Raw genomic sequence first — 23,546 nt, forward strand, 5'->3', positions numbered from 1 at the left:
GTGCTCATATGACCATTGATGTTGTGTCTCTCTAGGCACCTGTGCTCATATGACCATTGATGTTGTGTCTCCATGGGCACCTGTGCTCATATGACCATTGATGTTGTGTCTCCCTAGGCACCTGTGCTCATATGACCATTGATGTTGTCTCCCTAGGCACCCGTGGTCATATGGCCATTGATGTTGTGTCTCTGTGGGCACCTGTGCTCATATGACCATTGATGTTGTGTCTCCCTAGGCACCTGTGCTCATATGACCATTGATGTTGCAACGACATTAAACCCCAAATAAACAAACCAGGTATCCCATATATCCAATTTAAGCAGTTTAAGCAATTTTTAAGTAGTTTTAAATGTATATATTTTTGGGGGTGGGGTCAACAAACTATAGATATTTGCCTGGCTTCATTTATTTATTTTTAAGACATCTGACCCCAGTGACCTTGAGAGAGTGTTTTAAGTTCAGTCATTTCACAAATAAATTCTGATGGCCTACCACCCTATTAACATCATCTTAGTTCTGTAGAAGTGATTTGAAGTTTGAAGCACATTTGACCAAGTGACTCTAGGCCTTATTGTTGTGTAAAATAAGTTTTAAGATTTAAAGGAAAAGACATGGAACCCTGTTTTAAGAATTAGTTGGTGAAACATTTTTCTCGTGAGGACCAATCCCAAGGATCATCCTTAAACTGGTGTCTAGTCTATGAAACCTGTTTCATAGATACAAAGACATGTACCTATTACAATACATTATGACTATGACAAACAAATCTTCAGAAACAAGTAGGAAACTATTGCACTTTTATTATTTTCTCGCTTCTTTTACCATTAACCAAAGCAAGAGCATACATAAGAAATGTATTATAACATACAACCCAACTACTGGTCTACATGGTTCTGAGGAATCAATCCTTTTGCTGCAAAAGTCAGTGAAGAAAAACTAAGAGGCCAAAGGTAATAGTACTGTTCACCTGATCATACCAAAAGGTAATAGTACTGTTCACCTGATCATACCAAAAGGTAATAGTACTGCTCACCTGATCATACCAAAAGGTAATAATACTGCTCACCTGATCATACCAAAAGGTAATAGTCCTGCTCACCTGATCATACCAAAAGGTAATAGAACGGATCATACCAAAAGGTAATAGTATGGCTCACCTGATCATACCAAAAGGTAATAGTACTGATCATACCAAAAGGTAATAGTACTGCTCACCTGATCATACCAGAAGGTAATAGTAATGCTCACCTGATCATACAAAAAATGTAATAGTACAGCTCACCTGATCATACCAAAAGGTAATAATACTGCTCACCTGATCATACCAAAAGGTAAAGGTACTGCTCACCTTATCATACCAAAAGGTAATAGTCCTGCTCATCTGATCATACCAAAAGGTAATAGTACAGCTCACCTGATCATACCAAAAGGTAATAATACTGCTCCCCTGATCATACCAAAAGGTAATAGTCCTGCTCCCCTGATCATACCAGAAGGTAATAGTATTGTTCACCTGATCATACCAGAAGGTAATAGTATTGTTCACCTGATCATACCAAAAGGAAATAGTACTGCTCACCTGATCATACCAAAAGGTAATAATACTTCTCACCTGATCATACCAAAAGGTAAAGGTACTGCTCACCTTATCATACCAGAAGGTAATAGTCCTGCTCATCTGATCATACCAGAAGGTAATAGTATTGTTCACCTGATCATACCAAAAGGTAATAGTCCTGCTCACCTGATCATACCAGAAGGTAATAGTATTGTTCACCTGATCATACCAAAAGGTAATAGTCCTGCTCACCTGATCATACCAAAAGGTAATAGAATGGATCATACCAAAAGGTAATAGTACTGCTCACCTGATCATACCAGAAGGTAATAGTACTACTGCTCGCCTGATCATACCAAAAGATAATAGTACAGCTCACCTGATCATACCAAAAGGTAATAATACTGCTCACCTGATCATACCAAAAGGTAATAGTACAGCTCACCTGATCATACCAAAAGGTAATAACACTGCTCACCTGATCATACCAAAAGGTAATAGTCCTGCTCACCTGATCATACCAAAAGGTAATAGTACTGCTCACCTGATCATACCAAAAGGTAATAGTACTAGTACTGCTTACCTGATCATTTAAACAATGCTACAAAAATTGCTCTTTATAATAACAATATGGATATTGGACCATAATCACTAATTTGGTTAAAAATTCATTGATTTAAACACATGACAGCCTTCATCTCATCAAGCCTCCGGCCATATATCACTTAACTAGGCATCACAGTTTTAAGTGTTCACACATTTGAACCTTGTCACATTGGAGTAGGACAAGGTCATTTATCTAAATGATCCTGATAGCTCGTCAAAGTTTGACAATGACTCTGGGCTCTGTGTTTCTAAAGATGATATTAGTTGAATGTAGACAAATGACTGAGGATGTCCAATCACACAAGATCACCATACCATTTGGCCAAGGTGAGCTAAAAGTAGCAGGTTTTCTGCTCAGAATGAAAAAAAAATTAATGGTACCTGTGTTTATGCAAATATCACTTTTTCCTGTTTCTTTTCCAAACTATAAATATGGCATTACTATGCCAAAAGTATCCTTTCATAATGGCAGCATAGTAACATTCTCAAACCTGGAAGTGGCATATATGACCTTGGCCTTGTTTAATAATATCAATTTTACTAATCATGTGACCTAATTTGTCATATTGTAATAGAATTAAAACATGATGGAGTGAAAAGGCTAGGAGTTCAAACAAATGTTAAAAAAATATATGATTATTTCAGAGTTTATTTTTTTCACATGCTTAAAGTTATACTGTTGGCAGTTCTTTTGGTACAACAGGAAAAAAAGAATGCTTATATTCTTGAATGAGGATAACAGTTTATAGCAAGGACCGTTGGCTTATATCTGGAGAAAACAGGACAATGGATGGAGGCCAAATCCTGATGATTCACGGGTGTAATTGATGGGGCGGTGAGGGAGTGCTCACTGCTGAAGGAAATAGTTGTTCTGTTTAATATCATATTTGGAAGAATATTTACAGCCAAAAGTAGTGACACATATTCCTGCAGGAGATTATGTTTTAAGGACGGTAATGCACCTTCCCATCATGCAAAGCCAATATATCTTGCCCAGATTAGAACAAACTGCGTGAAATTCGCAAACAGTCACTTGTTGTTAACATTATAGAAACCCATTGCTGGTACTCCTCACATGTGTCACATTAATACAATGAACAGATGATTTCTTCTGAGAAAATAAAAGGATTCTGACTGAAAATATGCCTGTATACCTAGAATCATAGTTAATACAACTCCATCCCCGAACCAATTTTAGATGTAATCTGGTTTAAAGTACACCTTACAAAAGACTAAAGATAAGTAGGTTTATTATTGGTTAAGCTGTAAGAGCTTTTTTAAACCCAATATATTTTCTTCAAATACAGTTACTGTAGTAATCACAACACCATTATTACTGGATACGTTTGGCATGTTTTAATGACTTATAGCAGTAATTGTGGATTATTTATTCAAATGTGATTATTTTCAAAATAACTTCCTGTTTATAAGCATAGTTGCACATCAAGGACATGACATCAGAACAAGAGTTAAAAATAAAGTTTTTTTATGGTAGGGTTAAACAACTTCTCTGTTTTAGGGTAGGGTAACAACTTCTCTGTTTTAGGGTAGGGTAACAACTTCTCTGTTTTAGGGTAGGGTAACAACTTCTCTGTTTTAGGGTAGGGTAACAACTTCTCTGTTTTAGGGTAGGGTAACAACTTCTCTGTTTTAGGGTAGGGTAACAACTTCTCTGTTTTAGGGTAGGGTAACAACTTCTCTGTTTTAGGGTAGGGTAACAACTTCTCTGTTTTAGGGTAGGGTAACAACTTCTCTGTTTTAGGGTAGGGTAACAACTTCTCTGTTAAACAGCTTTTACTGCATCATTATACAGTTAAGAACAAAATATGAAAAAGAAAAGCATGTTTTCTGAGGAAAAGATATTCTTGACTAAAGCATTCAGATTATGTTTTTCGCTTACATAAAGAAAAGATTTCTTTATATAAGATAAATTAACATAGAGATAGCGAATAAAATGAGAACAGATGTCAGAACATAGTGGCATCAACAGAAGTTGGACATGTGTACATATCTACTCCTTTGTATCAGTGATAAAATAGCATTGCAAATACATTACACATGTTTCCAGCTATTATCATTTCTAATGTGATCGAAAAAATAGGTCACATTTTTTTCCCATGCTAATATAAAAATATCAAAATTGCACATAAATATTTAAATACAGACACGTAATCCACACAAGTTGTATGATGTAGGACTGGTACAGGACACTTATATGACATAAATATACATGTATATGGCAAACAATGGATAATCAGTCATTGGATTTCTTACTATTCAAAACAACTGTAAATCTGAAAACTGTTTTCAGGTTCTGATGTATGAACCATATATTTGTCATTAAAACTGTAAAATAAAAATCACTCGGAGCTAGATATACTTAAAACTTTTGGGGTTACAAGTATTAAATTTGTGAAGTTTGATATCATCCATTATTTGATAGCTTTTACAATTAAGGCAAATTTGATAAAAACTTATTGAAGTTTTAGTCATAATTCAGTAATTAATCACAGTATGCATAATATTTATGTATAATTTAAAACAAAATATTTTCAGATTGACAGTTATTCCATAGCACTTTCCTCTTAAAATAAATATTGTGTGTCTTCTATTCAATAATACTTTGTATAATATGACTAATTTTAATTATACATTATTTAAATAAGAGGCCCAGACGGCCTGTATCGCTCACCTGGAAAGTTAAGTTGAAATAGCCAGATGTTGCAGGTAGTGTACACATATTACATGGTTAGTCAGGGGTTATATTTATATGCAATTGGACAAAATCCTGTCATTCCTACAGGAACAGGAGAATTTTGAAGAATTTGCTATGTTTTCCCTATTGGGCTCCACCAATCTGCCCCCAGGGGAGGTGAGACCCACCATTTATACAAAATTGGTTCCCCATCACCTGAGGGTGCTTCATACCAAATTTTGACGAAATCCTGTCATTCCTACAGAAAAAGAAGGATTTTGAAGAATTTGCTATGTTTCCCTTATTCGGCCCCGCCCCTCTGCATCCAGGGACCACACCCACTGTTTATATTAACTGAGTCCCCTTGGCCCAAGGATGCTCCAGACCAAATTCAGTCAAAATCTCCTAGGCCGTTCAGGACAAGTAGCATTTTAAAGGAAAAGTTGACAGACGGACAACGGACGACAGACGCTGCGGTCGGACCAGGTGAGCTAAAAATAACCGGCAATACATATTATATTAAACACTCAATAAATGCCATTGAAATCAGAGCTACAATTTACATTCAGGACAGGTAATATTTTCAAGGGACATTTTTTCCTGGAATTATGAAAATGGAAAGGATACCAAGATAGCATTTCATATGAAAGATAAAATATTATGCACATAAAGGTATACAACAAATCTGCCAAAAATAAACTGCTAGGCTTATATTTTGTGATATTAATTTTCCTTTTTAATGAAATTAAAAGGTCTAGTATCCACTTGCTTCCTCTTTTCGTAATTCGGAGAGAGAAAAAATCCATGAATTATTAATATAATTACAAGTATTTGCAAGAATTGAAGGCATGCGAAAAAATGTATTGAGCAATATATCACAGACTGAAAATATCTCTAGCAAGGCAGCTTGCATATATTCTAATATACTGAAAACACAAACATGTAAATCTATCATATTGATGACATTATAATCTCTGTAAATGTTCCAGGATCATTTCCGACAATATCATAACCACAAATAAATCAGAATGGCTGCATTATTCAACGTTGTGTTGACACCTCCCTATCTGACCAACCTGTTTTTTTTCTGTAAGAATGCCATTGTTTTTTCCACTATAAAGCTGATGAACAGGTCACTACCGAGATTAAACCAGTTGACCAGATGACAACGTGGATGTGACTGAATGAGGCAGTGCTGTGTCCGCTAGGGCAGTACATGTAGTTTGACCGTCACTAAGTCACCACTGCTACAAGATCAAAAGCTGAGCTGGGTCTACGTTGGTGTGATAAAGAAGTTGAGTGGTCACTACCTTTATATCTGTGCTCAATCGTTGTTTGACCGTTTGTAACTGATGCGCTCAAGTAACTGAATTGGTCAGTATTGTGTTTACTACAACATTTGACCATCTCATACCGATGTTATCAACATCTGACCAGCCAGTTAAGTGATCACACTAGTGTTCTGTACAACATCTGACCAGCCTCCGAACGTCTCGGTTGAGTGGTCACACTAGTATTATGTACAACATCTGACCAGTCCCCTAACATGTCGGTTGCGCTGTCGCTCCAGTGTTCTGTACAACCTTGATAGCACCAGAGAAGTCCGCTGTGACGAGCACCTGGTCAGTGCGTTCCTCCTCCTTGGCGGGAGATTCAGACTGTGCCATCAGGAGGGAAGGATTCGGGGCAAACACTGCTGCTGTTACTACTGCATTGTGTACTGAAACATAGCAAAATATTTTATAGGGTAAAACGAATTTGAAAAACATTCAACTTCTAATAACTTTACAGTTCCTGATATCACCAATAATGAAGTTTGATCAATCTTTAAATCTAGTGTTAAGATCAAAAACAAACAAAAATCAAAGCTAAGTTTTCTTCAGAAAATCAGTTTTTAACATTTTGCATTTTAGGTAATTTGCCTTTTTTTTAATACATTGTGTTTACAGAAAATCTTTTCACATTTATTTAAAATAACTTTAACAATCAAGAACCCCCCCACCTTTAAATACCGAAGTCTATACTATGACTATTTAAAAACATTCTAAGAAAGTTAATGACCATCACCTGAAAAGGATATAAAATTTCTTAACTTCATTATGAAATGGCAGAAAATTATCTTTTAGAAACAGGAGTGTCTCAATTTCTCTATCATTATTGATACAATGCCATTGTCAAAAAAAATTCAAGATATGTAAATTATTTAATAAATTTTATGTACAATGTACAAGGATTCACCTTTAAGAGCTTCCCAGTAATCATTACGATCTCGCCGAGCTGACGAGAACTTGTAGTATTCATGCTGGGTCTTCCATATGTACACAAAGTGGTCCTCCGACCCACAAACAATGTAACGGCACTTGGGACTGAAAAACAACCAATGTTTGAGAATATGGTCAAGGTTATTCCAATCTTATTGCACTTTCTCAGACATCACATTCCCTATCAATGTTAAGTGATAAAAGTGACCAGTTGTAAGAATCTCAAACACCAGAACACCATTTATTTTCGGTAACCTGAATTAAATATATGGTCAAGTTATTAGAAATGGACCGGACAACATTTACAAAACAAATTTTAAAAGTGACTCCACGCTCTCACGCATTGTTTTTCTACTGTCCTAGGTTCCCCAAAAATGGGACACCAATGGAGGTCTTACCTGAAACTGGCTTTGATCGGTCTTACCTGAAACTGGCTTTGATCTGTCTTACCTGAAACTGGCTTTGATCTGTCTTACCTGAAACTGGCTTTGATCTGGCTACTGTTGTTGGCTCCTCCTTTGTATTTACAGGTCAAGGTCAAATCACGAAGGTCATACATTCTAATCCTGGAGTCGTTAGAGGTCACCAGTACCTACAGACACAGTTACATTACTATGTACATGTACTATTTACTTCTGTGCTGCATACAAATGATTAATTAAGGCTATAAAATAGGGAGATTTCTCTCCCACTGGTAAGAAGATTGAGATTCAGGAAGGGAGAATTTCCTCGCGAGAATAATTGTATTTTCCTAAAAATAAGAGAACTCATTTATGACACATTTTTAACAGGTTCGGAATTTACACATCGCAACAAATTGTAGGGAGATTCTGATTCTTGAGAGGGAGTTTCAGATCTCAGGGAGGTATCACAGATATGTTGCAGTCAGAGGTAAATACATGCAAATTCCGTTTACAATTTATGCAGGTAATGTACCAAAATTTCGAAGTAGATGGTGGGGAATCCTCTACGTGCCCTAGGCTGAGCAGGGAAGTAAATGTGATTCGGCACTTTTGTCAGACAAATAATGATTTGTACATTTCAAAATTAGAAATGTATGTTTAATATCTGAGGTATGACTGCTGTATGGAATTTCAGAATATTACATTAAGAATTTTCTTAGACTTGAGAAATTTTGTGAGACAGAAGACAGCAAATACAGACCTATTATCATTCATTAAGTTTACTCCAACCCATGATACTCAATAATATAGGGGGCAAGTTTACCTGTGTGTTATCACTTACCTTATCTTCACCAGGTAGAGGTTCAATTCCTGTGATTTTACGTCCTCTGGCATTCTTACCCCGTGTAGACCGTACATGGATCTGGGTGTAATACTTCAGTTGCTACAAAGAAATAGTACAAATAATATAATGTTCTCAGACAGTTCAAATTGTGACAGCATCTAACTGATTAATAAAATCTTTTACCTGTAACTGAGCGAGATCGGGTTATCTCAGTCGAGGGTTAAGATTCTGTAACAAAATCCCAACCGAGGCGTAAGCCGAGGTTGGGATGTTACAGAATCTAAGCCTGAGACTGAGATAACCCGATCTCGCTCAGTTACAGTTAAAAAAAAAAATCTCTCGCACCTTTTAGTTCGAAAAGAACTATTTAATTTTGCTAAAAACTACAAGTATCCCACCTTGGGCCTCAAATGATAATGACCTCTTCACTACTAACGCTACATTTGAATGCTACCGCGTAAAAATGTAGTTCCTCCTTACATAGATTACAACCTATTTCACAGTGTAGATTTTTTTTCTTCTACAAAATCAAATATCTAACAGCATCAAAACTATACATATAATGACAAAACAGGACATTTATAATGCAAATTGTCAATTTCAAGCAGTTAACGCATGGATGAATACATTGCAGTGTAAAAATTCAGCGAAATGTCACGTAAAGGTACAAGACAGATCGGACGAGATATAAAAATCTAGCATGGGGTATGACGTAGGATATCTCTGTCTGAGGTGCGAGAAAAGTTTGAGTGTCAAGATATTTTTGGTAAAAGTTTTGATTATGTTACACATCATTATGTCAACAAGAAATCTATATTGTCTATACCTTCACTGAAAAGGCGACCCACAGTGTACGTCAACTCTGACAGGCCCAACTCATAAATTGAAAACAAGGTAAATTTGACAAAACAGAAAAATATTTTCAAAAGCTATCATCCCACCAACAACTTGCTTCACGTGACCTTTCTAGTGATATCTACGAACATTTTACTTACCTCTGTAGTGTAGAAGATACATTTCCCATCGTAAGTGCCGGCTACGGCAAATTTGCCATTGTGGCAGAAGTTTGCGGTTGTGATGAGACAGTTCTGGGCCTCATTCCACATTGTCACTTTCTTCTCCGGAATATTCCACAGGCGAAGCTTTCCATCCAGTGACCCACTCAGGAAGTACCGGTCATCCTGATAACACAGACGTACTGGAATGACCTTAGCTGTTGATAGGACCTTGGTGTTTAACTTTAAATGGTCCATTACAATACCACAGAAGCAATATTCATTCCATTTAAAATGTCCGAATTTGTGAAGAAAATGAGGAGCGATTCCTCTACTCTGGTCCTTTTATAACCAGCACAACATTTAGGAAAGGTCTCTTTAAGTTAAATATTAGCTACGGTGTTACATGTTTTTATATCAAAATTCTACTTTTTTGTCATATGACGACTGATAACACACAATATGACAGATAACACACTCCTGACTAGCTGAAAAAGTGCATTATCCATGTCACACCACTGACGTTAAATTCTTAATTGGTAATATTTGTAATATAAACATAATTTTACAAATGAAACATATTTATGTGTTAATTTGACATTAATACGTTCATGCACACATATTTCAAACTGAATCAGTAATTGTATTTTTTACAGTTACTGTAATATCTTTTATTAAACAGCTGGTACTGATAAATACGCCAGAGATTTTAGCTGTATTACCCTGGGGTGGAAGACAATGGCAGTTACAAAGTCAATGTGCTGGAATGTACAAAGACACTCGCGCCGAGATATGTGCCACAGGCGGACAGTCTTGTCCATGGAAGATGACAAAATAAAGTAATTCTGTAAAAATAAATAGATTTATGGTATTCATTATCCAAGTGTATTGAAGTCTGCAAAAGGAACACAAGTGGTGGAAATGATTTCTTCTCAAAGAACATTAATGAAATAGATGTATTCTGTTAACAGACGGCATCTTAAGCTGACCATTTCTCTATTGATCATGACAAATTAATATTAACAGAATAAAACATGTATTTCTGTATTCACATCTTAACCATGTTGTTAGAAATGTAACAAATTAATTATGTATTTGTGTTGTTAACAAAATGTTCAATGCACTGACCTTAGACCAGGAAACGTCTAGAAGGTCGGCCGAGTGGCCCCGGTACGTACAGAACGGCTTTGGCATAAATGGAGCTAACTCCTCCTCGGTACTGCCCGAGGCCTACAAACAGACAAGGATAGGTGTATGAGCCATATTGTTAAGTCACTGCTAAAACTGAACTTACATGTGGAAAACAAATAATTACTGATATTGCTTTTGAAGCAATTAGAATTGTACTATAGGCAAGGCCTGAATTGTTAAATGTAAAAATGTTATAAATGACTGTACACACACTTTTGATCGAACCAGAACTTCTGTGACAAAAAAGCAGTCAAAAATAGAATTGGTACCATACTATTTGATACATACCTTCAATTTTTACATATTTGCCTTTAGACATTTCATTGTAAATTCTATCAGATCGACCGTAATTTCAAAATTTACAGGTAAATTTCATTTTAATGCAATCATGAAAACCATCACAAGCATCGAGAAAGAAAATCAACAGCAAAGTTTCACATTAAAGTAAAATAAGCTGACACCACAGATGACATTTTCTTGACTGATGAAGTTTTACCGTCTTAGTTCTACTATATAGCTGCTTAACCACTGTCTTAAACAAAAGGTTTCTCAAAATGAATCTTAAATGACCTTAGCTGTTAATAGGATCTTAAACAAAATTAAACCAACCTCAAAATGAAAGAAAAAGAATCTAGCTTACCAGTAAATCTGAGGCTGAGCTTTCAGATGTGGCCGAGTTGAGACTTTCCTGAGATGCTGCTGGTGAAACACGAACTAAAAGACAAAGAATCAAAATTAACTAGAACTGTCCTAACCAAGTCCCTCTGTGTAGTCTGCTCTGGGATACACGAACTAAAGGACAAAGAATCAAACTTAACTAGAACTGTCCTAACTTAAAAGTCCCTCTGTGTAGTCTGCTCGCTGATACACAAACTAAAGGACAAAGAATCAAACTTAACTAGAACTGTCCTAACTTAAAAGTCCCTCTGTGTAGTCTGCTCNGGTAGGACAAATAACAAGTGATAGTTAATTATCATATCTGTCAGGGTAGGACAAATAACAAGTGATAGTTAATTATCATATCTGTCAGGGTAGGACAAATAACAAGTGATAGTTAATTATCATATCTGTCAGGGTAGGACAAATAACAAGTGATAGTTAATTATCATATCTGTCAGGGTAGGACAAATAACAAGTGATAGTTAATTATCATATCTGTCAGGGTAGGACAAATAACAAGTGATAGTTAATTATCATATCTGTCAGGGTAGGACAAATAACAAGTGATAGTTAATTATCATATCTGTCAGGGTAGGACAAATAACAAGTGATAGTTAATTATCATATCTGTCAGGGTAGGACAAATAACAAGTGATAGTTAATTATCATATCTGTCAGGGTAGGACAAATAACAAGTGATAGTTAATTATCATATCTGTCAGGGTAGGACAAATAACAAGTGATAGTTAATTATCATATCTGTCAGGGTAGGACAAATAACAAGTGATAGTTAATTATCATATCTGTCAGGGTAGGACAAATAACAAGTGATAGTTAATTATCATATCTGTCAGGGTAGGACAAATAACAAGTGATAGTTAATTATCATATCTGTCAGGGTAGGACAAATAACAAGTGATAGTTAATTATCATATCTGTCAGGGTAGGACAAATAACAAGTGATAGTTAATTATCATATCTGTCAGGGTAGGACAAATAACAAGTGATAGTTAATTATCATATCTGTCAGGGTAGGACAAATAACAAGTGATAGTTAATTATCATATCTGTCAGGGTAGGACAAATAACAAGTGATAGTTAATTATCATATCTGTCAGGGTAGGACAAATAACAAGTGATAGTTAATTATCATATCTGTCAGGGTAGGACAAATAACAAGTGATAGTTAATTATCATATCTGTCAGGGTAGGACAAATAACAAGTGATAGTTAATTATCATATCTGTCAGGGTAGGACAAATAACAAGTGATAGTTAATTATCATATCTGTCAGGGTAGGACAAATAACAAGTGATAGTTAATTATCATATCTGTCAGGGTAGGACAAATAACAAGTGATAGTTAATTATCATATCTGTCAGGGTAGGACAAATAACAAGTGATAGTTAATTATCATATCTGTCAGGGTAGGACAAATAACAAGTGATAGTTAATTATCATATCTGTCAGGGTAGGACAAATAACAAGTGATAGTTAATTATCATATCTGTCAGGGTAGGACAAATAACAAGTGATAGTTAATTATCATATCTGTCAGGGTAGGACAAATAACAAGTGATAGTTAATTATCATATCTGTCAGGGTAGGACAAATAACAAGTGATAGTTAATTATCATATCTGTCAGGGTAGGACAAATAACAAGTGATAGTTAATTATCATATCTGTCAGGGTAGGACAAATAACAAGTGATAGTTAATTATCATATCTGTCAGGGTAGGACAAATAACAAGTGATAGTTAATTATCATATCTGTCAGGGTAGGACAAATAACAAGTGATAGTTAATTATCATATCTGTCAGGGTAGGACAAATAACAAGTGATAGTTAATTATCATATCTGTCAGGGTAGGACAAATAACAAGTGATAGTTAATTATCATATCTGTCAGGGTAGGACAAATAACAAGTGATAGTTAATTATCATATCTGTCAGGGTAGGACAAATAACAAGTGATAGTTAATTATCATATCTGTCAGGGTAGGACAAATAACAAGTGATAGTTAATTATCATATCTGTCAGGGTAGGACAAATAACAAGTGATAGTTAATTATCATATCTGTCAGGGTAGGACAAATAACAAGTGATAGTTAATTATCATATCTGTCAGGGTAGGACAAATAACAAGTGATAGTTAATTATCATATCTGTCAGGGTAGGACAAATAACAAGTGATAGTTAATTATCATATCTGTCAGGGTAGGACAAATAACAAGTGATAGTTAATTATCATATCTGTCAGGGTAGGACAAATAACAAGTGATAGTTAATTATCATATCTGTCAGGGTAGGACAAATAACAAGTGATAGTTAATTATCATATCTGTCAGGGTAGGACAAATAACAAGTGATAGTTAATTATCATATCTGTCAGGGTAGGACAAATAACAAGTGATAGTTAATTATCATATCTGTCAGGGTAGGACAAATAACAAGTGATAGTTAATTATCATATCTGTCAGGGTAGGACAAATAACAAGTGATAGTTAATTATCATATCTGTCAGGGTAGGACAAATAACAAGTGATAGTTAATTATCATATCTGTCAGGGTAGGACAAATAACAAGTGATAGTTAATTATCATATCTGTCAGGGTAGGACAAATAACAAGTGATAGTTAATTATCATATCTGTCAGGGTAGGACAAATAACAAGTGATAGTTAATTATCATATCTGTCAGGGTAGGACAAATAACAAGTGATAGTTAATTATCATATCTGTCAGGGTAGGACAAATAACAAGTGATAGTTAATTATCATATCTGTCAGGGTAGGACAAATAACAAGTGATAGTTAATTATCATATCTGTCAGGGTAGGACAAATAACAAGTGATAGTTAATTATCATATCTGTCAGGGTAGGACAAATAACAAGTGATAGTTAATTATCATATCTGTCAGGGTAGGACAAATAACAAGTGATAGTTAATTATCATATCTGTCAGGGTAGGACAAATAACAAGTGATAGTTAATTATCATATCTGTCAGGGTAGGACAAATAACAAGTGATAGTTAATTATCATATCTGTCAGGGTAGGACAAATAACAAGTGATAGTTAATTATCATATCTGTCAGGGTAGGACAAATAACAAGTGATAGTTAATTATCATATCTGTCAGGGTAGGACAAATAACAAGTGATAGTTAATTATCATATCTGTCAGGGTAGGACAAATAACAAGTGATAGTTAATTATCATATCTGTCAGGGTAGGAAAAATAACAAGTGATAGTTAATTATCATATCTGTCAGTGAAGGAAAAATAACAAGTGATAGTTATTTATCATATTGGTATTGGAGAAATCGTTTTTCCTTCACACACATTTATACCGAGAATCTCCTGTTATTACCTGCCGCTGTCATCGGTGGTTAACGTACCTTAAAGATTTTACCATCAACAGAGACCTCCTCTTCTACGGCTACATCGTCATTGTGTAAGACTGCAGACAGATCAAATGGAATGGACGGATTACTTTAAATCAGATTACACAGAAATGTGTAATACATGTAGTTCATGCAGACAGATCAAATGCAATGGACGGATTACTTTAAATCAGATTACACAGAAACGTGTAATACATGTAGTTCATGCAGACAGATCAAATGGAATGGACGGATTACTTTAAATCAGATTATTTTGAAACGTGTAATACATGTAGTTCATGCAGACAGATCAAATGCAATGGACAGATTACTTTAAATCAGATTATTTTGAAACGTGTAATACATGTAGTTCATGCAGACAGATCAAATGGAATGGACAGATTACTTTCAATCAGATTATTTTTAAATGTGTTATGCATGTAGTTCAGATTTTCTTTTATCATTAAATATTTTTCTTGTATCAATTGATATTGTGCTCAGAATTGATTGTAAAAAGTTTTATGACATGCTGTAACCTATGAGATAAGTTTAAGTAAGATTATCCTCTACAAGGAATACTTGTCCAATACTCCAGGACATCAGAATGATGAACTGTCATGTGATAAATCTCACCTGTATCCGCCATTGTTTTGACTTTACTCAATGTTTTTCCAACTCTTCGCCGAATTATTTTCCTCAGTCGGGATCTAAATACAACGAAACTGCATCAGTACATCTATTAGCAAGAATTGGAGAAAGTATTTCTATTTCATGTGGAGCTTTATTCTCTGAATACAATAATCTGTAGCAGAGGCATGTAAATGGAATCTTATCAAAATACATATTTTTTTAGTCTTTTTATGAGTAAACTTTATTTTTAGCTCATCTTTGACTTTATTGTGGCCCTAGCATTATATTTTCATTATACAGGAGTCACATACCCTTTTTTCTTCACACCAGACTGCTCAGACAAGGATTGTGTGTCCTCATTGTCGAGCTCGTCATGGTGGTGATCATCCTTCAGACTGCCATCGCTGTAACAAAATCAAGATAATGCCATCAATTCAGACATCAGCTAGATAACTAAGCTTCTGGTTTACATACCTGCAAGCTGCTTGGTAATGCATACCTAAAACTACTACAGTTAAATCTGCTCAGGCAATCATCTGTATAAGGAGAGAACTTGTTTTATATGACCATGTTTAATCTCTCCCAAATATTTTACTATGCAATTTAAATGTATTAAGCCACCATCTGTCTAATGCAACCAGCAACTACCTAATTCTAACCCCAAAATTATGTTGAACAACCACATTTGACTAAATCTAGCAACCATCACCATGTTAGACATTAGACAAGCGGCTTTCTAGGGATTGTTTGACCAAATTTTGTTAACACAGTAATAATTTATTGCAGTGCCTACATTAAAATATTGATATATATATAACTGCTGATATCGATAACTTAGTAGTAATTACAGACTGTTCCTCATATCATAGTAGAATACATCCATTTTAATTGAACTGTAACCCAGTGATTGATTGGATAAAGTACATCGGCAGGTTTTCATTCATAAACCGCGATGGTTTTAAGATGTTTATGACAACACACCCTTGTATTAGTAATATAGGATGAACTGGACCTATCTGTTTAAGGCCTTGATAATTAATCAAAGCAGAAAAATATGTTACAAACAGTGAGAGGTGGCTGGCAAGGGATATATTTAACTGACCAGTTATGTAAGTGACTGATGTGAGTGTACATAATACCAGAAGGCCTCTATCTTTTATTATCTATTCCAAGGAATGGAAGACTTCTTCAACATAATATTTCTCATGACTGAAGACATTCTTTATATGGTTGTGTGATAATAGCAAGCTAAAAAGGTAAACATACAATATGCAAGTTGTATATCAATTGTAGTCCATATCTAGAAGTCTGCATTTTCTATTAACTGGAGCATTTACCAATGAAAACAGCTAGACTAACTTATGTTGCCCCCTAGCATGACAAACGATACCAGGGAATCTCAGAACCATCTACAATGCTCTGTCAAAAAGTAAGAGCAATATAATGTATGTTTCTGGGTCCCTTCTGGAGAAAGTGTCTGTGTTTACCTGTGGTATTCCTTAGTCCTCTTAATGAGATGAAGGTCGAGTGGGTTAAGTCCCTTAGGTATCTTCTCCTCGGCGACGCTCAGTGGAACACTCTCCCCCGTGTCAAGGTTCAGCACACGGATTGACTGCAGGATCTCCTGTTATTGGTCAAACACAAGTTGGATACAGGAGATGTACTGGATTCCATATTTTGTTAAACATTGCTTCATTGTAGAATCCATTTCACATTTAGCAATTGTTTATAAACCTTGTTTATCACATCATTCTTTGAAATAAGTCCAAATTTGTGATTCTCTTATTAAACCATCTTTTATCATTTTTTTTAATATTAAGAAATTATTTTAAAAAGTTGAAAGAATTAATTCATATAAAAATAAGCTGACCACCACTGTTACACGTCCTTAGAGGAATTTAAGTATTTTCTAACTGACCTTGACCATACAAAGTTTTCATGAAGTTAATACATGTTATTTTTCTGAATAGATAATTAAACAAATTGAAATACTAATGATATCAATAAGTATTTAGGTAACTTTGAAAATTAATAAAAAAAAAAAAAATATTATAGTATTCATATTCAAGACACATTCAGGTAAAGTTCATATTTTTTCCCTACATTAGCAATAAGTTTTTGAAAATAATTAATGTAATACTCACACTTAAGATAAATTAACATTAATATTGTACAGTAAGTATCTGTTTACCTTGTCAGAGAGTAGTCTACCCGAGTTAGATCGAGGCCGTTGGCTTTCCTCTGGGACAGAGCTGTGCCCCTGGGAGCGAAGATGTGCCCCATCAACACTGTCTAATCCTGAGGGACCTCCATCAACAGAGGACGGCAGACTGTCGCTTTTCTGACGCGGGGAATCATGATCAGAGTTTACAGCATCACGCTCCGCTTCCTGTTTTAAATAAAGTATTTCAATGATGTACAGTATACTGTCTATACCAAATGTACACACTATGATATTTTTTCCCCAACATTTCCTCTATTAAAAAAATACTAGTTTATCAACCCTACCTAATCCAGATTCTGTCTACTCTGACTTGTAACAAGTGTGTTTTTTCCTGATCTACACTATATTAATTTTGACCTTTCCATTTTCCTCAGTCTTTTTTTCTCTGCAAACATTTTATCCAGATTTGATATACATAATCTTTCAACCTTGCTTTTAATTAGATTTGAATAATTAAACATTATAATTGAACAATTTCTTTCTTTTCTGTTTATACATCCATGTTACATTTCAAAGTCTATTGACGTATGACCCCGCACATATATACACATCCATATTCAAATATTTGATATCCAACTTCACTTTATACTCCATGTAAACAAAACTGGATAAACCAGACAATTATTTCACTTCTAGTCATAACAATACTAGGCAAACACTAAACGCCCATTCCACTATATGACAGGGGCTTAAATACAATTTCCTCACATTAGGCTAAACAGAAATCTGCAAATAAACGACAAAATTGGTGTATATTAACATATACAGTCATGCAAAACACAATGAATCCAGTGTGACAATTTAACATTTATGTAATTAGATGTTACATCTCGGATGTATGAGTAATAGAAATGTGAAATACATGTTTTTACTTTAGGGAAAACTTCCATCATAAGTCCTAAAGAAAAAATATTATAGATAAGACATTATAAGAATCTGGGACAAACTAAAGACTACGGTAGATGACAACAAAAGATTCTGGTTTCTGTAGGCAGCAATAATACCCACCTCTGCATTGATATGTCGAGCCCCTTCCAGGGCACTGTGGAGGTCGAGGGCATACTCTAGTTCCTTAGTCAGGTTGTCCACAGTAGATGTTGGGGTGGGTAGTGTCAGCCCGTTTGGACCAGAGCTCCAGTCTGAGGCACCAGCCTGACCTAACTAAAACAGCAACCATTAATTTTCTTAAACCAATCACATAAATCCATTTACAGCAATATTTACACATAAGAAAAATGTTAAAATTCTATTTAAGTATTCTTTATGCATGAATTATATCATACAATTCTCCAGGAGGTATTTAAGTGTCAACTTCTGATGGTTTTTTTTTTAAATGTCAATCAAGTTTTACTAAAATCTCTTCTTTTTAGAAATGAAATATTTCATAAATTAAATGAAGCGTGAAAAATAATTAAGAATTTAGATAGTGAGATTCGGCCCAGGACACACAATGTTCCCCTAAAACCCTACTAAACCTCCTAGGTGATATTACCTCTCCACTAGAGCGCTCTCCTTTCTTTTTCTTTCTAGGCGGGGCCCTCGGTTGTTCCACAACTGATGGTTGAGGCTGCTCTGGCAAATCACCTTCCACCAAAGTGCTGGGTGGAGTTCTAGTTTTCGTACTCCGTACAATATCAGGTTCATTTATATCGTCACTGAGAAGCTCGTCTACAATTACATCACTTCCTGTTACACAGCCAGAGTTGACAGCTAAATGGTCATCTGTCACCTGTATATGTGGAATCTGTTTGTTTGGCTTTTCTTTTTCAGGAAAAGATGTAGTTATATTGTCAGAGTAATCGTTAGATTTTCTTTTAAATATTTCAGACTCTTGTGTAGACAAACGATTTGCAGCTTCCAGTTCTTTTGTGGCTGTAAATGAAGGTGACTTTCCATTAGAAGAATCAGAGTCTTCATCACCAGGTGTGTTTAACATCTCGTCGTCTGTGTCCGAGTCATGAAAAAGCTTCAGATCACCCATCCCTGTCGAGACACCTGCATCATTGCCTTCTGTCATCCGTTGTCGGAGATCCTCTAACCGCTTCCTTCTCTTTTCGTTCTCCTTTATTTTGCTATCAATCACCTTTTGAAAGAAAAATTCAGAAGAATTACCTAACAGGTAGTATGTAGTGAGAGGATTGAAATTGATGATAGTATAGACATCAGGAGTCGTCTATTCTACATGCACTAATTTTTAATTCTAATTTTTGAGAGACAACTCCCAGGCCTAATGTTGCCTTTCTTTGGAAAACTGCTTAAAATAAACATTTATTGCATGATTATTGCAAAATATTTTCTAAAATTTCAAAATATGTTTATTGCAATTTTGTTTAGGTCCCCCTAGTCACTTTTTATGTTTCATCGTTCAGGAGAACTAGGACTAGCTACATTGATATAGAACTAGCAAATAATTAATTCAGTTAGTTCTTTGAACTACCAAGCAAAACCAGTTATTTAGTGTCTAACCCAAATTGAAATGTTTTTCAACAATTTTTTAAATTTTATTTGCATTTCATCAGATTCATTATTTTCAGAAGTTCCTCTTTTGGATTCAATTATACATTTTGTACACAATGAGTAAATTAACCATCCAACATTAATGTTCCACACAGTCTTCAACTACCAGGACCATCTTTACCTGGGTGTATGACTTTTCATCTTCCTCCTCAAAGGACAATACATTCATTGCCATAGATTCACAAACATTTCTTTGCTAAGATTTAGATTTTTTTTAAATTTCATGTCAGTAAGGAACAATAATTTGACATGTAAGGGTCTAAAGAAAAGTTACGAGACATACAAAATATGGATGCTTTGTTCTCACTAACTTTTTTTCTCCTGAAATCAGCTTATAAATTATAGTAATGAAAGAGAGATAAAAAAATACACATTTGAAAGAATAAGATATTTTTATAGACAATATCAAATAAAATATTTAAAACTAGCATGAGTATGTGAGCCGAAGTCCTGAAGCAATACTTTCCTTATGAGGAAATTTTAAGTTCATGAACAAATCTTTGTTAACATGTTTTGTGAAACAAAAGCCTTGGCATAGTTTAATTTTAAGGAAATGTTGTTTCTGGTACTCTGGAGATTTTGGTACAGGACATGTACCCACACATTATGTTTAGTTTTACCAGAACTGGTCAAGTAAACTCAAGCATGTTCAAGTGATAAAATAGTTTTTCTTATATAGACCTTATGTATAAGGGGCAGATATTCCAGTTTGTGTCACCAAATAATTAATTGTAATTTACAGATGTATACTGTATTTATTGTACCGAATGTTTTTCTTCTTTCTTTTTCCGTAACATATCCAGCCTCTTCATGTATTCTTCATCTTCCTTCATTCTCCTGTTAAAAATAAACACCATGAACTTAGTACAAAGAGTTTACAATGGTTTATTGCACAAAGACATTATATATGTATCTTGTGAATATGTATCTGAATGCACAAACAGTTAAATAAAATAATTACACAGGAATTTCAGGACAAGACAATATTAACTTAAGCATAGCATTTTATTCTTGACTGACCCTTGTATAGCTGAACGTGTGGCCTAGGTGAAAGTTTTCAGTCAGTCTTTTACATACAAAGTATATTATTGACATAATACAAAGCTTGATGTTAAATTACTTTTCTTCTTGCATTTTCTTCAACTTTAATAATCTTCTCTCCTCTGCTTCCAATTCACTCTGGAAAAAAAAGTAGAAAAAAATATATTTGAAATTGGTTAACACTTCAAACCAGTAGTGTATATTGAACCAGCATAAACAATAATCCCTTTTTACTTTATTATAAACCAGTAGTGTATATTGAACCAACATAAACAATAATCCCTTTTTACTTTATTACAATTCAATATGTTTAAGTAATTTAAATGTTGTGTTATGGCTGTTTATTGTGAACAAAAATTCAGGTCCATATCATGGACTTTAAAGATCTCAATGTAATGTGAATGCATCTCCTTTAAGGGGGTGTACAATTTCATATTTAGAAAACTAGCATGCAGGTTAATTTTGAAACATTGAAGCCCAATCTATATTTTCATACTAGTAAATATTGAAAAGTTTCACAAGCGAACATAAAATCTACTTAGCCTTATGCATAAATATTGAGCACATGAAATTGTCCACCCCTATCATTTCAGAAATGTTCTGTATAAAACAGACTGTAATCATGAAATACATAAATTTATGACTTTGAAGTTGAACGACAATATAACTTTACTGAGAGCATTCTTGCAGTTCTCCATTTCTTTCAATAATTCGAGATTTGTGAATGAATATTTTAGATTTTAAGAGGCAGTATTATAAAAGCAGGTTTTATGTTAATCTGTGGCATCAAACATTTACGACATTTAAACTTTAATTCCATACGTACCATTCCAAATGAATCTTCTGGTATATTATTCATCCCCGAAGGCAGTGACCTGAAACCAAAAGGACTTAAGTTTATATTTTGATGGAATCATAATTGAAATCAGCCAATTGATACATTTCTTAATCTATAAATTATAAACAGGACAGTCTACCTATCAAGGAGTACTATATGAACATGAAACATGGATCATGAAATTGTAATAAAGATATGAATTTAGAGTTTAAAGCTTATAAGAATATATATATATAACTCTTAACACCTTAATCAAATATCCTGATTTTGGAGTAAAGTGTCATATGCCTGACTATAACTAGCTCATGGATAATTTCAAGAATTAGACTGGGATTCAATCTATTAATTTTTGTCTAATCTTTAGACAGGTGCTCTAACTGAGCTATATAATTGATTCGCTAACTTCAATCACCAGTCTGAGTGATGCAATGGTTCAGTCCAGTTTCACTAAAATCTGGCCTTCTTCATAAAAGTCTTAATACCCCAATGGCCAATGCCACACAAAACTCACCATTTTCTGACAAAGTTTTGTGTGTATATCACTAGAACAAAATATCTTACAGAAGTGAAAAAATGCCAGACAGGAATCGGTAATAAACCAACTTTAAGTCAGAAACTAGTACTACATGTAGCAATGTTACTCTATAACCAACTGATCATGAGCTAGCTGGTTTTAAACAACAGTACTAGTCCATTCATTAACTACGCGAACACATAAACACCTTCTTTAGGTAATTTTAGTTGGAAAAACAAATGTAACAAGAGAGAGTTAAAATCTGGAACCTCTAAAGTTGTAAACAGATGCTGTAACTAAATGATCAGCTACACACATGCGCAGTATACCATTTTTCATTTGTCAATACTACACCTATATTATATATACATGTATATATAGTGATTCGATTCAACTAAGTCTTAGCTGTCCTTCTAAGTTCGTCCCACCTTCAACAAAGCTTTCCTCTCTGAAAACATCCAAGTCCCTAGGTAAATTATGTGGCCAGTTGCATGAATTGGATAACAAATGTAAGGGTGGATAATCTGATATGCAATGGTCAGAATAATATTCGAACACTAGAACTTTCAACACAGACACTCTTATTAAACTAAATATGCCACCTGGTCACCAGCAATCAAACTAGTCCAGCTTCACTATAATATGAATACTAATGTTGCTAATGAGCAAAAAAAAATCTTGTATCATACTCCTATTTTTTTTCAATTAACTGATCATGAACAGAGACCATGTTATTTTCTGTGAACCCGTTGCCTAGTAAAAAGTTCAGTTTTATAATAATAATTAGTTTAATACAGAATTGACTGCAGTTGGAGATGACAGATTGACCGTACGGTTTTCTTGGGGTGCTGTCCTCAGCATCATAGAACTCGTCCATCTCGCTATCCGACGACATGATGAATGGATTACTTGGTGAAAACGAATAACATATTACAAACCAAAACAATGGTTAAAATAAATAAGAGATATATATTCGTAAAATTGACCAAATTTGGTTACACATCTCTAATTTGGTCGATATTCTTCCTCCCTCTTCGCCATACTTCTTTTGCTTCGGAACCCTCTGACATTTACTGGTGATATAATAATATCATTAGAGAATCCCGAACAGAATTTGTTGTTTATTTCTTTGTGTATTCCATGAAATCGACAGCCAAAAGGATTTATAAAATAACAACTG

General features: G+C 34.5%; 1 protein-coding gene and 1 long non-coding RNA gene across 2 annotated transcripts; both read right to left on the reverse strand.

Moving 5' to 3' along the window:
• Positions 1–786: 786 nt before the first annotated feature.
• On the reverse strand, positions 787–1,653 carry LOC110455813. Its single transcript, XR_002463496.1, has 2 exons — positions 1,616–1,653; positions 787–1,102 (listed from the first exon to the last, which is right to left on the reverse strand). It is a non-coding gene; the product is annotated as an uncharacterized LOC110455813 (long non-coding RNA).
• Positions 1,654–5,314: 3,661 nt separating this feature from the next.
• LOC110455810 (WD repeat-containing protein 44-like) lies at positions 5,315–23,440 on the reverse strand. Its single transcript, XM_021506194.1, has 20 exons — positions 23,200–23,440; positions 21,841–21,889; positions 21,094–21,152; positions 20,738–20,810; positions 18,949–19,539; positions 18,465–18,617; positions 17,424–17,621; positions 16,720–16,856; positions 15,544–15,636; positions 15,236–15,309; positions 14,618–14,679; positions 11,391–11,430; positions 11,198–11,271; positions 10,495–10,596; positions 10,089–10,211; positions 9,367–9,552; positions 8,369–8,470; positions 7,600–7,715; positions 7,101–7,228; positions 5,315–6,582 (listed from the first exon to the last, which is right to left on the reverse strand). Exons 1-20 carry the CDS (start codon positions 23,259–23,261, stop codon positions 6,404–6,406), a joined length of 2,601 nt encoding a protein of 866 aa, XP_021361869.1. The 5' UTR covers positions 23,262–23,440; the 3' UTR covers positions 5,315–6,403.
• Between the last annotated feature and the right edge of the window lie 106 nt (positions 23,441–23,546).

The sequence above is a fragment of the Mizuhopecten yessoensis genome, unplaced genomic scaffold (assembly GCF_002113885.1).
Source record: "Mizuhopecten yessoensis strain PY_sf001 unplaced genomic scaffold, ASM211388v2 scaffold8383, whole genome shotgun sequence".
NCBI classification, from domain to species: domain Eukaryota; kingdom Metazoa; phylum Mollusca; class Bivalvia; order Pectinida; family Pectinidae; genus Mizuhopecten; species Mizuhopecten yessoensis.

Coding starts and splice junctions, on each gene's coding strand:
- LOC110455810 (XM_021506194.1), bottom strand. CDS start 23,261: ATGTCGTCGGATAGCGAGATGGACGAGTTCTATGATGCTGAGGACAGC. Junction 11,431..14,617: donor TTGATGGTAAAATCTTTAAG/GTACGTTAACCA, acceptor TTTGTCCTTTAG/TTTGTGTATCAGCGAGCAGA. Junction 10,597..11,197: donor GCTCAGCCTCAGATTTACTG/GTAAGCTAGATT, acceptor GTCTGTTTGTAG/GCCTCGGGCAGTACCGAGGA.